We start from the raw sequence: 15994 nt of genomic DNA on the forward strand, positions 1-15994 counted from the left end.
TAATTTTATTTAATATATCATTAAAAAATAATTTAAATGTTAGAAAAAAGTATTAAAAAAAAGCGGAAAATGTAAAAAAAAGACAATAAAGAATATAAATTTATTCTTATTAAATTAACTTAAAAAAACATATATTATCATCAATCCATTTCCATATGCATTTATTATCAACTTATTAAACATCAATAAAATGCATTTAAAAATATATATTGTTAAAGGATTAATTCTCTCCCGTTTTTTCAATATGCATATATTTATAAGTATATATACATATTAAATTGAAAAAAAGGTATTGGCCATGGAATATAATTTGAGTAAAAACATATTTCTTGCATTACAACAAGGTGTATAGTATGAAAATGTATTAATATATGTATAACCATAAATGATTTAATTGTTTTAAATTCGCAAGTACATGTGGATATAGGCACATAATATGTATGACGAATGAATATATTATGGAACGCATTTTTTGTGTGTAAACGGATTTTTTCTAATTATCGAAGGAAAGATATTTGTGTCAATCCATTTAAAAGTACAAATTGTATTCTTAATTAGTAACATTTTGATGTGTCTTATTTTTTTGAATGCATATTATTATCGTTGGTTTACATTTTGCTGAAATTTAAAAAGCGGGATAAACTTTTCATAAATCTTTGGCTTTAAATTTGCATGTGATTTTCCATGGTTATAAAGCCATGTGTCATAATCCATATATATTTTTTCTAGTAATTGTTCTATTAATTTTTTTGCTAATATATAATGATCATATTTTTGGCAAGAAACACATAAATGTAGTGATTCATTTGCCTCTTTTTTTTCTTCCCCTTCTAAATATCCAGAACCTCGACCTCTTAATCTTAATTTACAATCAGTGCCTACACATATTTTTTTCATATTCGTTCCCTTTAATCCTATTATTCTTTTGGCTATATCAAACCCATTAAATGGGTCAATTTGTACTTCATATTTTGCAGTGTATTTTTTAATTACAAGGAAATTGTCTGATAACATTGAATCTTTAGATATATAATTACTTTTAATATTATTATTACTATTATTGGTATTGTTATTGTTGTTATTTTTGTTGTTGATATTATTTGTTTTATCTCCAAAATATCTATTGTTTCCTCCTTTAGAAAACTTATCTTTATCATCCTGCATTATCATTCCTTTACTTTCTTTTCTAATCATATTATCTCGTCCGGCATTATTATTGTTGTTAATAGCATATGGTGGCTTATATCTTGGAGATGGCTGTTGCTTATCCATATTTTTTCCAGTATTCGGACATATGGTACTGGATCTCTTCATATTAACTTTCATTTTATCATAATTTTTATATATATCCATCATACCATTATTAATACAATTTTCGTCCGAATTACTTGTTTTATATTTCATAGTGTTATTATTATTGTTATCATTTATTTTTGAATTATGTATATAATTAGAAAAATTACCATATGATTTCAAATTGAGATGCATATTATTTATATTATGTGAATCCATTATAGATTCATCAGATATACATCTAGTAGATGCACTTTTACCACAATTATTATAGTCTATTATTTTTAAAGGATTAATAATAGCATTATTGTTGCCACTATTATTATTGGTGTGAGAAATGGCATTCATATTTTCGCTACTTCCATTTATTAAATTTATATTGTTATTAGAATTACAATCAGTGATTCCATTTCGATTATTAGGTGGATTATTTTTAATTAGCCATTCATTGCTATTGATCATATTTGTTTCTTCCATTATATTTCTTATAGAATTGTTATACTTATTTTTATTTTTGTCTATGTCCATTGTATTTTGATAATTATTAAAATGTAGTGACGAGGTGTAATTGTTATTATTATTATTAGTGTAGTTATATATACTTTTTAGCTTTGCCTCATTATATATATTATTATCCACATCTTTGCACATACAATTTTTCATATCAAAATTGTTATTATCATGCATATGAATACAATCAGTTGGTGCTTTTAAATATGTAGTATTTATTTTATTAACAGTTTGTCCTTTTTTTATATTTCCGATTTTATTTCTGTCATTAATATTATAATTATTTCCATTCAAATTATTTCGACTACCAATGTAATTAGCATTCCCTTTACTTAACCATCTCATCATGTTATTGTCACCATTATAATTTCTGTATCTTGGACTGTTAGAGATAATACTACCATTTTCGTTTACATAATTACAATTTCTCATATTATAATGAATATTTCCTTCATTAGTGTTTAAATTGTCATTAATATTTTCATCATCAACTGTATTATTAACACTACGATTATAATTATGATCATTATTGACACTATGAGTGTTACTAATGTCATTAGTATTTCCGTTAGAACAAGTACTATGATCTCCCTTATTATCAATACTTTTGTTTGGATCATCACGTTCCATTATTCTACTATTGCATCCATTGGTACAATTATTATTGTCTGAATTATTGTTTGGTAAGATGCGCATCAAAATGTTATCAGCTATTGTAGAATTCATACGATTGGAGATTTCATTTTTTTCAGTACTATTTTCTCTTTTACTATTATTAATAAGAAATTGTGCCATTTTATCATCCATGATATTTCTCAAATATGTTTGCTTATTTTTATTTGAGATATCTCCAAAATAATTGTTAATATTAGCAACGGCATTAGAAACAGTAGAAGCATTATTATCAGAAGTGTTTGCAATGTTATTTAATTTGTCGGGACCAAGCATTTTAATAATTTTTTCTTGATTAAAAGATATATTATTATTATGAAGAGAAGACATCATAATATTTCCATTATTTATTCGATTATAATTGTTATAGTTGTTAAAATTTGCATCTGTATTATTTTGGCTAATATTTTGAAAATTATTAAGCATTATATTATTTTCTCCAAAAAAAATATTATTATTGTTTCCATTTTCATATGATATATTTTCGAGTAAATTTTTATTTTGCATAATACTTTTTTTCATTGCAATATAGTCCTTATATTTTTCGAGCTGGCTTTTAAATATATCAGCATTTTCTAATTCGATTTTTGTATTATTAGATTTATTTTCATTATCTCGTAATAACATAGGATTTGCAAAAGGAAGAGAATATTTTTTCATTGAATTATTATTATATTTATCATTATATCGTCTTTCATCACATTTATTAATATCTTTCACTGCATTATCATATGCATACATTTCTGACCCATCATTGTTCATTAAGCATTCATATTTTTCCTCATCAAATGGTTCGCTTTTTCTTCCATTATCGTTTAATAAAAATGAGTTAATATTATTTACTTTGTTGGAAATATTGCTATCTCTTATATTATTATTAATCCAATTTCGGTTATTATTGTTGTAATTTTTAAAGTTAACATTATTATAGTTAGGATTACCATTAATATGTCCATTTCCAGTGTTCCTTTCATTAACTAGATTTTTGCTGCTTTTTCGATTATCGTAAATATTTGAATCTGTGATAATTTCATTCATTCCTGCCTGAATATTTTGATAATCTAATTGATCTCTTTTTTTCATGCATGAACTTATATCATCAAAATCAGACAAATTTATAGAATTATTATTATTGCCTTCATTAAATTCTTTCGTATTTCGAATACTTCCCATATTCGTAGCATCATTAGTATTGTTAATCATTTCATTTCGATGACCTTCAATCATATTTTTGAGATCGTGGCCACTACTCTGATGTGCCCCATTTATTTTTCTTCCATCCCAATTGCAGTTTACAATATCAGCCATATTTTTTTTTTCTGAATAAATATTTCTATTTAAATAGCCATTTATAGATGTGCCATTTAATGCTGCTATATCTTTATTTTTTAAAAGTAAATTAATGTTTCCATTTTCATCATTTTGTAAAAATGCATTATCAATATGGTCAAAATCACTATGATTATTTATATTGGAATTTTGGCTATTATTATTTTTCTTATTTTGGGTGTCTTTCAAATAGTTGTCATCCAAAAATTGTTTTATATATTTCATAAAAAATTCATTTTTTTCATGTTCACTTATCATATTATTATCACTCAGGTTTATATTTGATTTATTTCCCGCATCTGCTATATAATTCATTATATAATTCTTTTCATTTATATTGCTATATTTTTGAGTATTGTGAAGAAAATCCTTTCTACAATTCCCTTCACATGTATCACTAAAATTAGCAGCATCGCTGTTCGCAATGGTGTTTTGGTTTCTACTGCTATTATTGTTAACGCCATTCGAAATAGTGGCATTATTATTTCCAAGGCAATCAACATCGCAATTTAAAATATCACGATTCGAAAAAATACTAAAATTGTCCTCAATAATATCGTCACCCAAGTTTTCATAGCCAATACCATCTGCATCTATATTTTTTTTATCTAATAAAATTTGTTTCACAGAAGCATTGCATTTATTAATATTATTACTACCGTTAGCACTAACGTTAGTAGTTCCACTATTACTATCATCGTCATTTTTTGCATTATTTCGTTTATAATATAAATTACTATTGATATTTAAATTTTCAATATTATCTCTTATATTATCAATATCATCTTTATTAAAATAATTATTGCATTCATTATCAAAATCAAAATATGGATTATCTAACAAATTTTTATTATAGATAAGATTTTGTTTAATTTGAAAATCTTTCATGTTTATATTATTATGTATTGCATTATTTAATGACAATTCAGCACAATTTATTTCATTTAAATTGTTGTCTTTATTTTCTTTTATTATATCCTTTGGCATATTGTTTATCTCTTTATTTCTGTTACTATTATTACTTAATATGGTAGTATCATCATTTTCTAAAAATGATAATATTTTATCTTTATCACTTAAATTTACATAACTATTATCTTTATTATTTATATCGGCTCTTATTTTATGAATACTTTCGTTTGATTTAGCACACCCATCTGTTCCATGGGTATTATTATTGTCTTCTATGTAATCTCTTACATTCTTTTCATTATTATTATTGCTTATTTCATTAGTATTAATTTTTTTATTTGAATTAACATAATTATCTAATTCAGATTGTTTCTGTTCTTTAATATTATTAAAACCATAATTTAAATATTCTTCAAGCACTTTGCTAGATATATTATTTTCATTTCGATGGTTTCTCAAATATTTTTCCATTTCATTAAATATGGAATTGTTGGCTATTTTACCATTTTGAGAATTTTGATCATTTTCCTTATTAACAATATCGCAAGATGAAACATTATTATTTCCATATTTGTAATTTTGAAATGCATATGCATAATCATTTATATATTCATCTTTTGAATTATTTAAAGTTTTTGTATTGAGGCAGTTAATAATTGCATCGCCATCATTGTTATTATTATTGTCTATATTAGAATCATTAAAAATGTTTTTATTATTTGGACAATCATCTAAATAATCCAAAAGCGAGACACCGCTAATTTTAAAAGAATCAAATTCAGCGTCAATGTCATCGTCTTTATTATATAATTTTTGAGGAAAAGATAAAAAATTATTAGGATTATTAAATTCTTGAATTTGTTTATCATTTGAAGAAGATAGTATATTATCAGATGATCTGTCTTTAATATTTTCTAATAGTTTGTTATCCTTATTATTATAATTATTAATTAAATTATTCATATTATTTTCTCTATCTTCTCGCTTTTCAAATTTTATATTATTATTATTTGATATATTATGATTTCCTTGTTCAATATTCAAATTTGTAAAATCCTCATACATATTATTTTTATCATTTTCCTGAGATGAATGATTATTAATATTTTGTGTTAAAGGTTTTAAATTAGAATATTTTTTATTCATTAATTCTTTATCTGAGTTATTAGAATAATTTTCATCATGATCATTATGTGCCATGTTATAATTTTTTTTGTCATTTTTATTAAAGGTATTATCTTTATTATTATAATTATTTACTTTTTCTGTTTGTAAATTTCTTATGCTTGTATTACACCTCGGTATGCTCTCTGGTTCCTTGATATTGTTCATTTTTACAATATCTGTAAACATAAAAATTACTTAATAACTTTTAAAAATAACAATATGTTATTTATATATTTATACAAACTTATGTGTATAAAAGATTGAGAAAATATGTTTATATAGAAGTATTATTTTCATAAAAATTATTCTCTTTTGTCTTTTTAATATCGCAATTTTTTATTAACTTTTATCTTCTATTTTTGATTGTTTTTTTTTTGGGGGTGTTTCTCTTCCTTTATTGTCTTAATTACGTATTTTAAATTTTATATTTCTTAATTACTTAAATAAATACAGAAAAAAAATATGTGTATTTTAAAATTATTTTGGAATTTTGAAAAAATATGTAACGCAATTTAATTATATCAGAATATATCTATATTAAATTCATAAAAAAATGCAATAAAAATGTAATATTTACGGCTAAATGGAGAAATTTATATTTTTTTAATTTGAGTAAATTTACCCAATGAGGTATATATATGTATTTATATATTTTTCAATGTATACTTTACTTTATAGATATATTGAGCTCACACATTTTTTAAATCACTGTATAATATTATTTCTTTCTATTTTTCAAATGTCTTTAATTAAGCATTGTTAATAATTTCTCTTATTTAAAATAACATAACATACATATGTGTATGCACAAAGACTTTGTTCTATGTAGTATCAATACATACATATCTTATTCATACACATGTATTGAGAATAAGTTATATAAAAATAATTTAACAATATCATTAAATAATAATGTGTATGATTAAAAAAACAAACAATAAATTTATATATATATTACAAAAGAATATTCTACAATAAAAATTATTGCTTTTTAAATCATAAACAATAGTTGCTTATAAAATGTCACATGGGAGTAATATTTATAAATAGATATATTTAAATGAATATTTATTTTTGATTATACACTATTATTCCTACTATATACATATGCATAATATATATATGTATAATGTTAATAATTATTCATATCTCCAAAATATTCCAACCCTCTACTACTTAGTAAAGTTAAAAAAAAACTCTTAAAGTCTTATTTTTCTTACGTGTAATTATGTCATTGTAAATGTTCATTCCTTTACAAATAATTACAGCATAGAGTTTTTTAATAAATTTAATTTTTCCGTTTTTTAGTAATGGAAAAAAATTACATAAATGTGTATGTATATATCATATATATACTATTGTTGTAATAACATATAATGGAATAAAAAATATATAATTATTATAGACAAATATAAAGTATATTCTCATCAAGCATACATGCATATATGTGAGATAATAATGTAACAACATACATATAATATATATATATATATATGTATAATAGTTTTAAATATATAAATTTTATAATAATAAAGACATTTTTTAAAAATATTTAGTTTATTAATAAATTACGTCTATTTATATTGGGCTTTTACTATTCAAGTAAAATATAATACATAAATAAATATTCAAAATGTAATTAAGCATTATAAATTTTTACATTTATTCATAAAAAATAGTTGACATAAAAATATGCTTCGATAGTATAAATTAATTTAAAAACATGTATATAATATAAAAATGAAGCAGCAATTATGTGAATGTAGAAAACATGAATGAATATGTTTTACACTAGTTCCATAAAACATACACACTGTGATTTAAATTTAATTGCAATAACATTTTTCTGTATAATTATTGTTATATTTTTCATTCTTATATGTGATTGAAAAATGTGAAAATTATATATATAATTGTGCTTGTTTATAAGAATAAGTATAAATATATATTTTTATTCCTTACACACACACATGCATATAATATATATTTACACATAAATGTAATGAAAAAATATAAAATGTGTATTGTTTGGGGGTTGTGTTTTTATCTTTCGCAATTATTAAAGAAATAAAATTACAAGAAAAGATAAAAATTATGTATTTAAATACATTATAAATGGAATACACATAAAATATTAATAAATATATTCGAGTGTATTGGCTAAATATTACCAAAGATTATATTATTCCCTCATAAAAAAAAATGGAAAAGTTTATTAAAAGATGGAAAATAATAAATTATGCTTATAATAAACAAGTATTTTAAAGATTGAAAAATAAAACTATCTATGAATATGTAATTATATATACATAAATGGTATGTAAACACAATTAAAGGATTTCAAAATATTTTTTAAAAAATTATCACACCTTATTAAATTCATAAAAAAAAATTAAATTATTTAAATAATATTCAATTATAATATGGATTAAAAAACAAAAAGATGAAAAAAATGAATAAGCCAAAAAAAAATATGAATATAATCTATTATTCATGAAAATTAATTTCTGATGAGATATCCATTTCATTTATGTCTATACATTTATATGAAATGATATTTAAAAACAATTAGTATACAAAAAACATATGCTTGTAAGTATAATATATTCATATATGTAAAAAATCAGTTCTTTTATACATTAAAATAAATCTTAATTTTTAAATGAAAAAATGGGGCTCGTCAGAATCATATTCTTATTTCTCAAATTCATTGGTTTCAAAATCGTATTGTTAATACCTTTATCTTTTTTTTTTCAGTTATTTAAGTATTAACCCTTAAACTCATGACCAAAATATATAATTAAAAAATAATGAAAAAAGAGAAAAAAAAAAGAAAAAAAAAGAAAAAAAAAAAAAAGCGGATAGTGGTAATCAGTATATATAAGATGCATCAATATTGATCAAACATAAATTTATATATTTGCTTAAATTACAAGCACATACGTGTGCACATGGGTTTTAAAAAATATTTATTTTTCTTGAACAATAAGTGCAAAATATCAAAGAAAAATGATAAACATATTTTTAGTATATTTAGTTTGCATATGTAATAAATTAAACTAAAAATATATTAAAGAAAAGAGGATCCCTAAAAATTATTGAAAAGCATCAAATATTACATGTCTTCTTATTATATATTTTTAATTTAATAAAAAATATTTATATAAGAAAAAAAGAGCAAAAATTATATGAATGTGTATACACTTCATAATAATATGCAATATGTTTACTATATAATTATTTGTGACTATATATATATCATTGCTTTATATGAGCATCATATATATAAATATATTCATATATATACATATAATATTTTTATACCCAATTTATTAACACACTAATGTATACTCTTTTCGTTTTTTTTTTGCATGTATAATTCACGAACAAAAATTAAAATTATATATTATTCATAATTTAATACGATGCATTATTTGGCCAACGATAATAAGCTAAAATTATTTACACAAGGTCATAAAAAAATTTTAAGCACAAAAATAAAATTAATAATTCACACATTATTCTAAATGGAGGTTTTTAAGTATATTTGTAATAAATATTATAAGAAAAATCATAAAGCTATATTGCATTACATATATTTTATTCTTTAGGTATCATACTTTCATATCACATTTTTTATTATATATTATCTTTTTTTTTATTTATATTGAAAACATTTCTTGCTTAAAGGTATACTAATCGAAATACACAATTTGTTCGTAGTAGCTCATTATTATTATTTTCAATGAGGATAAATAATGAGTTATTTTTAAATGGCCAAGTTTATTTATGTTACACTATGCGTATAATTTATAATGGTATCCAACTTGTTATTACCTTTTTACGTAGAAAAAATCGTGATTGTTATATTTATTTATACATATGTATTTTACTTGGGATATTTATATTTAAGCCGAAATTTTCCACTTATAATACTAATTTCGCCTTTTATTTTTACACATGTTACTATATTTAGAAAAAATAATTTAAAAATTTCTTTAACCATAAACATAATTATCTTTTATATTGGCTACCTTTGATTATAATTATTTTTTACATATTATAGCATAATTAAGTGTGTAATTTTTTTTTTTTTAAATGTATGCTTATGGGCATTTCATCCCCAATAATATTCGTTCAAACTTTACACTTATATAAATATATATATTTATATTTTGTGTATGTAACTACCTATATTACCAAAATGGTTTTGTGAATAATTTATGTATTATGAAGTTCAAATGTTTATCATTATCCTTAATTTATGGTAGCTTCTATTAACACTATATAATAATATTTTCATATTGTTCTTTGTATTATTTATAGCAAGTGAAAACATCCCATACAAACTGGGTATGCATTCCAAATATAAATAGTATAGTTCTATAAAATAGGCGATATCTTACTACCATGAAAACATAAATCGTTTTATCCGTTCTTCCCATGTAATATTAATAAGGGGTATATACTATATACATATATGTGAGAATATAGATTGAATACATATATGGCATTAAAACAGGATAGTCATGTATAACACAAAAAAAATACGCTAATATATTTATCTGTCATGGGAAATGTTTATTTCGATTCACAGATCCATGGATAATTCAATAATGTCTTATTTAAGCAAAAATAATATAAACCAATATTATAAATTTTTGTGTATGATTGTTCTTATTTACTTGTATATGCTATAAAATATGTAGTATAATAATTCATATATATTTTTAATTCTGAATGGTAAAATAACTTATTAATAATCCTATATGTATGACCCAGTACATATATAATTATTATAGCAGTAGAAAAAAATTTATAATTATTTTTTATAAGGGGAAAGATTTATAGTTGCATTGTTAAATACGAGTTAATGAGCTTAGAGAAGTAGATATAATATGTATCATAAACTGTATATATTAAATTAAGATATCACATTTTTCGTTTATTTCTATATATTAATGAAAGTATTATACTTTTAATTTTACTTTGGGGAAAAAAAACGATATTTTTGAAAAAAAAAAAATTGGGGGAGCACCTTTTTTCTTCGCCGTTCTGTATTTTTATTTATTTATATATTTCTTTGATTCTCTAAACTTTTAAAATCATCTATTTCGCATCCAACTAATATGCTATATATGAGCAAAATCTATTGAATTTTGCCACCTATGTAAATAATATTTTTTCCAATTTTTTAGTTTTAATTTAGCAAAAAAAAAAAATAAAATAATAACATATACGTATATGTTGCGTATATAATATTTAGGTAAATAATTAAAATATATATATGTATAGATTTGCTTATTTATTCATTTTCGTAATGTTAAAATAAATGAGGATGATCAAATATAGTACATCCTTGGAGTTAGTATTTAGTTTATGTAAAATAAAATAAAACAAATACCATGAGTTTTATGCAATTTTTTAAAAAACCAAGTCAAGATGAAAAGGGTAAAGAAACTGATAAAAATGAAGAAAAAGAAAATATCACAGATGGTGAATCGAGTGATGGAAGTTATGGACCATGTCCTTTAGGAGAAACTGGAAATAAAAAAGATAAAGAGTCTGACCAAGAAGATAGTGACAATAATGACAAAGAAAATGAAATAAAAGATTCATCAGTATCTACAAAAAATAAAGGAAATGTAATATCAAATAAAAGAAAAGTTAAAGAAAGTAAAAAATCTCACAAAAAAGTGAGAATAAACAATGATATATATTTAAAAAACATTCCAACAAATAAAAATTATGAAGTGAGTTATATGCATACAGATGTTGTAACTCATGTTCTTGTAAGTAATAAAAAAAAATATATAGTAACAGGAAGTTGTAATGGGGTTATAAAATTTTGGTATAAAAATGTAGGATCTATTGAATTTGTAAAACATTTTAAAATTCATTCCGATGAAATTATATACTTATTTATGTCAGAGGACGAAGAATTTTTAGGAAGTTTGTCAAAAGATAAAACTTATAAACAATTTGATATTAGTAGTTTTGATATGAATATAATAATAAAATTAGATTTTTTACCTAAAACAGGAGAATTTGTTTATTCTTCATTTTTTTCAACATCTGTAAAAGTAGCTATATCATCAAGTGAAAAGCCACGCATCTATATTTATAAACCTTTAGAAAGCGATATATGTATACATACAATAGACTTAAGTTCTAGCATTATTGAAATAATAAAATATAATAAAGTATATAATTTATGTATATTAAGTGATAATAAAGGAATTATTGACATAGTAGATGCTACTAATTTTAAATTTCCAAATAAAAATAATAATAATAATCCTATGATAAATAACAGTGATATAGAAAATAATGATATGGATATATTAACTTCTATAGATGCAAGATACAATGGAGCTAAAAAAATCGCCTTCTCTTATAAAAGTGAAACTGATTTATACGAATTATGTAAATATAAAACTTATGCATTGTGTATAAATATAAGCTCAGATGGAGAATTTATGGTCATTTTTTCAGAAAATTATTTTATACGTATATATAAATTTAAAACCATGAAATTATATAGAGTTTATGATGAAAGTACAGAAATGTATTTAACTGCACAAAATGATCCATTAAAAAAAAACTTACATATAGATAGTTTAGATTTTGGAAAAAGACTTTTTATAGAAAAAGAAATAAAAAAACATATAAAAAATCAAAATATGAGATTAGATATGGTTATATTCGATGAATCTAATCAATATATAATATATACAACTTTTATTGGTATAAAAGTGGTCAATTTTATTACTAATCAATTATGTTATATAATTGGGAAGAATGAAACAAATTTGAGATATTTATCTATTTCCTTATATCAAAAAATAATACCTGCTAATAAAATTAAAACAAATGTTCATGAATCTTTATATATTAATGAAAAAAATATATCTGATTGTGCTTTATTCTGTACTGTATACAAAAAAGCTAGATTTTATGTTTTCACTAAAAAAATAGTAAATGAACATGAGTTAGATGAAAGAGATATATATAATGAGCAACCAAACAAAAATGAATTGAGTTCATTATTATCAACAAAATCTATAGAAAACATTGAAAAAAATAATAATAATAAAACTCCGAAAAGTGCTATTATTTATACAACAATGGGTGAAATACATATTAGTTTGTTTTATAAAGAGTGTAAAAAAACTGTTCTAAATTTTGCAACTCATTCAACAAATGGATATTATAATAATTGTATTTTCCATAGAGTTATTAAACATTTTATGATTCAAACTGGAGACCCAGGGGGTGATGGCACAGGAGGTGAAAGTATTTGGGGAAGTGAATTTGAAGACGAATTTTTTGATCACCTTAATCACTCAAAACCCTTTATGGTATCTATGGCAAATTGTGGACCTAATACTAATGGATCACAATTTTTCATAACAACTGTTCCTTGCCCTTGGTTAGATTTTAAACACACTGTTTTTGGAAAAGTAACACAAGGAACAAAAGTTGTTTTGGATATAGAAAAAGTTCGTACTGACAAAAGGGATAAACCGTTAGATGAAATCAAAATTTTAAACATAAAAATTAGCCACTAATAGCTAGTTGTTAATCCTTATTAATTTTTTTTGGAAATGTATCATTTATGATATATAACATTTTACACACTGATTGATTGCATATATGTAACAGTGTGTGGTGTATACTATATATATGCATTTATTTCTTTTTTTTTGAGTATAGTAATTTATAATATTGTTTTTTTGATATATTGCACATTCAAAAAAGTTAATTCAACAACCATTTTTAAACATTATTTTTTGTTAAGTAAACTTTGTATAAATCTATCACAAATATCTTTATAATTATATTTGATTTAATACATTTCACAAAATAAATTCGCTTTTATAATTTCCGTTTGTTTTCATATATTTTTAAAATGTTTAACTATGAATTTGGTGCATATTTATTCTTTGTGGAAAGCAAAACACACAATAGCAATTATTTTCTATATATAATGCAGTCTGACATGGACTATCCAAATTATTGGAAATTTTATTAACTATTAAATGCAGGGGTGAAAAGAAAGCGTATTGTTACACCTTTTAACAACACCATCATCGCCACTTATTCAAAAGAAAATAATTTTTAATATAAATCAACATATTAACAAATGAAAGATAAGACATAATAAAATAATTTAATTAATTATATGAAAATTATACATATCAAAATATCAATGATTAAAAATTTTAATCAATATATACATACATGTAATACGCTATTACAATTAAAACATTTTAACAAAATTAAAAATATAATTTGTCTTACCAAATAATGTATACATATATCAAATTATTGGATAAGCATAATTATTTTCATCTTTTGAAAATAATAGGTGCATGAAATCTTTTATCAATATTTGTATAATTACTTGTTCTGTTAGGAATTTGAATAGGTGAAGATATATGAGGAATACTTGGTAAAATTATAGGATTCATTCTTTTGGGAATCATAATGGAATTAAGTAAATGGGGTGGACTTATAAATCTTTGATTTATCGATTTTATTAATGAATCTCTTTCTTCTTTGAAGTTTTTAACCCTAGTTGTAATATCGTTAAAGGTTTGTTGTAATCGGACTTTATGCCCTGGTAGCCATCGAGTGTTGTTAAATTTTTCTACATCATCAAGAGAATTTGTAGATAATGTGCATAATGTTTCTATAGTATCAAACCCTGCATTGATAAAATGAACAGATATATCTGCTGGTAATTTTTGTGATTTAAAAAATTCCACAACTAATATTCTTTCTTTTTCTAAATCTGGGTCTATATTAAGGAAAAAGCGCATATGTATATATATTTATGAATATTTTTCAACAAAACATAATTAAAAATTACTATTCCATTTATCATATTAAATTAATGAAAAAATATACCTCCATTCCATACAGCTTCAAAACCATGCAAATGTTCTGGATAATGTTTACATAGAAAGTCAACAATAAAATGTATTACATCCTTTGGCTTATTTTCATCAATTTCCTGTAAAAACGTGGTTGTATATTCATATATATATTTTTTTTACAATTTACCATTTCATTTTTTATTTTATTTCACATCTTTACATACAAAAAATATATTTCAAAATTATATATATTTTTTACTTGAGCTATTCTTGATAATAGTTGCTGGACGCTAGATCTATTATTATAAACATCTTTAGAAACCATTTTATTTGAAACTAAACTACCCTTTTGGTTTGATGACGATTCATCTTCAGTTTTTAATTGGATGTCCGATCTATTCGATATAATTTCATGTGATTCACTCAATATTTTTGGCATTTTCTATGGTTTATATATATGCGTGTGTGTATATATATATTCAAAAAGGAATGCTGTGCGCAAATAATTTTTTTATATATATAAAATAAAGAAAATTATATAGGTTAATGGCATTTTATCTATATGAAATGCTTTATTGTAAATGATTTTTAATTTTTTTTTATCATTTATCTGTCTATTTATTTATTACTTTTTCCATTTATATATATATTTATTTATTTATTTATTTATTTAAAATATATAAGGAAAATGTATACATATAAAAGGAAACAAAAATTAAATAAATAAAAACAAATGTGGCTTATATATTTAAACTATTTTCATGTTCATTCAGTACGTTTAATGATGTTATTTTTAAAGTGTAATATTAATATATATTCCCCTTTGCATATTTCATATTTATATTATATTTTTTTAATATCGATAATTTACTACAATTTCTACGTTTTCGACATTAAATACAACTATTATAGACAATTTTGTTTTTTTTGACATGTGTATATATATTTATATAAATTTTAAATATTATTATAAATTTTTTTTATAAATGTATCATTATAGACGATTTTAAGCAATATTTTTATACGTGAAATTGCTATTATATATAATTAACCATTTGAACTATATTTAAGTTTTATATTATTTTTTTTTTTATGAACGTTCATAAATTGAAAATACAAAATAGTATTTTTTATGATATGTTAATGCAAAAAAAAATTATAATTGTCTATTTACAGCTGTTTTATAAACTTCAATTTTCAAAATAATACCCAAAGAATTGTTATTCATG

At 21.9% G+C, this 15994-nt stretch overlaps 3 protein-coding genes across 3 annotated transcripts; 1 reads left to right on the forward strand and 2 right to left on the reverse strand.

Moving 5' to 3' along the window:
• Nucleotides 1-597: 597 nt before the first annotated feature.
• PVVCY_1101060 (conserved Plasmodium protein, unknown function) lies at nt 598-6048 on the reverse strand (the record flags this gene model as incomplete). The annotated part of the gene is made up of 1 exon (XM_008626267.2): nt 598-6048. One exon carries the CDS (start codon nt 6046-6048, stop codon nt 598-600), a length of 5451 nt encoding a protein of 1816 aa, XP_008624489.2.
• Nucleotides 6049-11288: 5240 nt separating this feature from the next.
• PVVCY_1101070 (peptidyl-prolyl cis-trans isomerase, putative) lies at nt 11289-13454 on the forward strand (the record flags this gene model as incomplete). The annotated part of the gene is made up of 1 exon (XM_008626266.1): nt 11289-13454. One exon carries the CDS (start codon nt 11289-11291, stop codon nt 13452-13454), a length of 2166 nt encoding a protein of 721 aa, XP_008624488.1.
• A 780-nt stretch (nt 13455-14234) lies between these two features.
• Nucleotides 14235-15204, reverse strand: PVVCY_1101080 (stripes inner membrane complex protein, putative; the record flags this gene model as incomplete). Its single annotated transcript, XM_008626265.1, has 3 exons — nt 14235-14686; nt 14797-14902; nt 15025-15204. 3 exons carry the CDS (start codon nt 15202-15204, stop codon nt 14235-14237), a joined length of 738 nt encoding a protein of 245 aa, XP_008624487.1.
• Nucleotides 15205-15994: the final 790 nt, after the last annotated feature.

This window comes from Plasmodium vinckei (genome assembly GCF_900681995.1).
Source record: "Plasmodium vinckei vinckei genome assembly, chromosome: PVVCY_11".
Classification (NCBI taxonomy): domain Eukaryota; phylum Apicomplexa; class Aconoidasida; order Haemosporida; family Plasmodiidae; genus Plasmodium; species Plasmodium vinckei.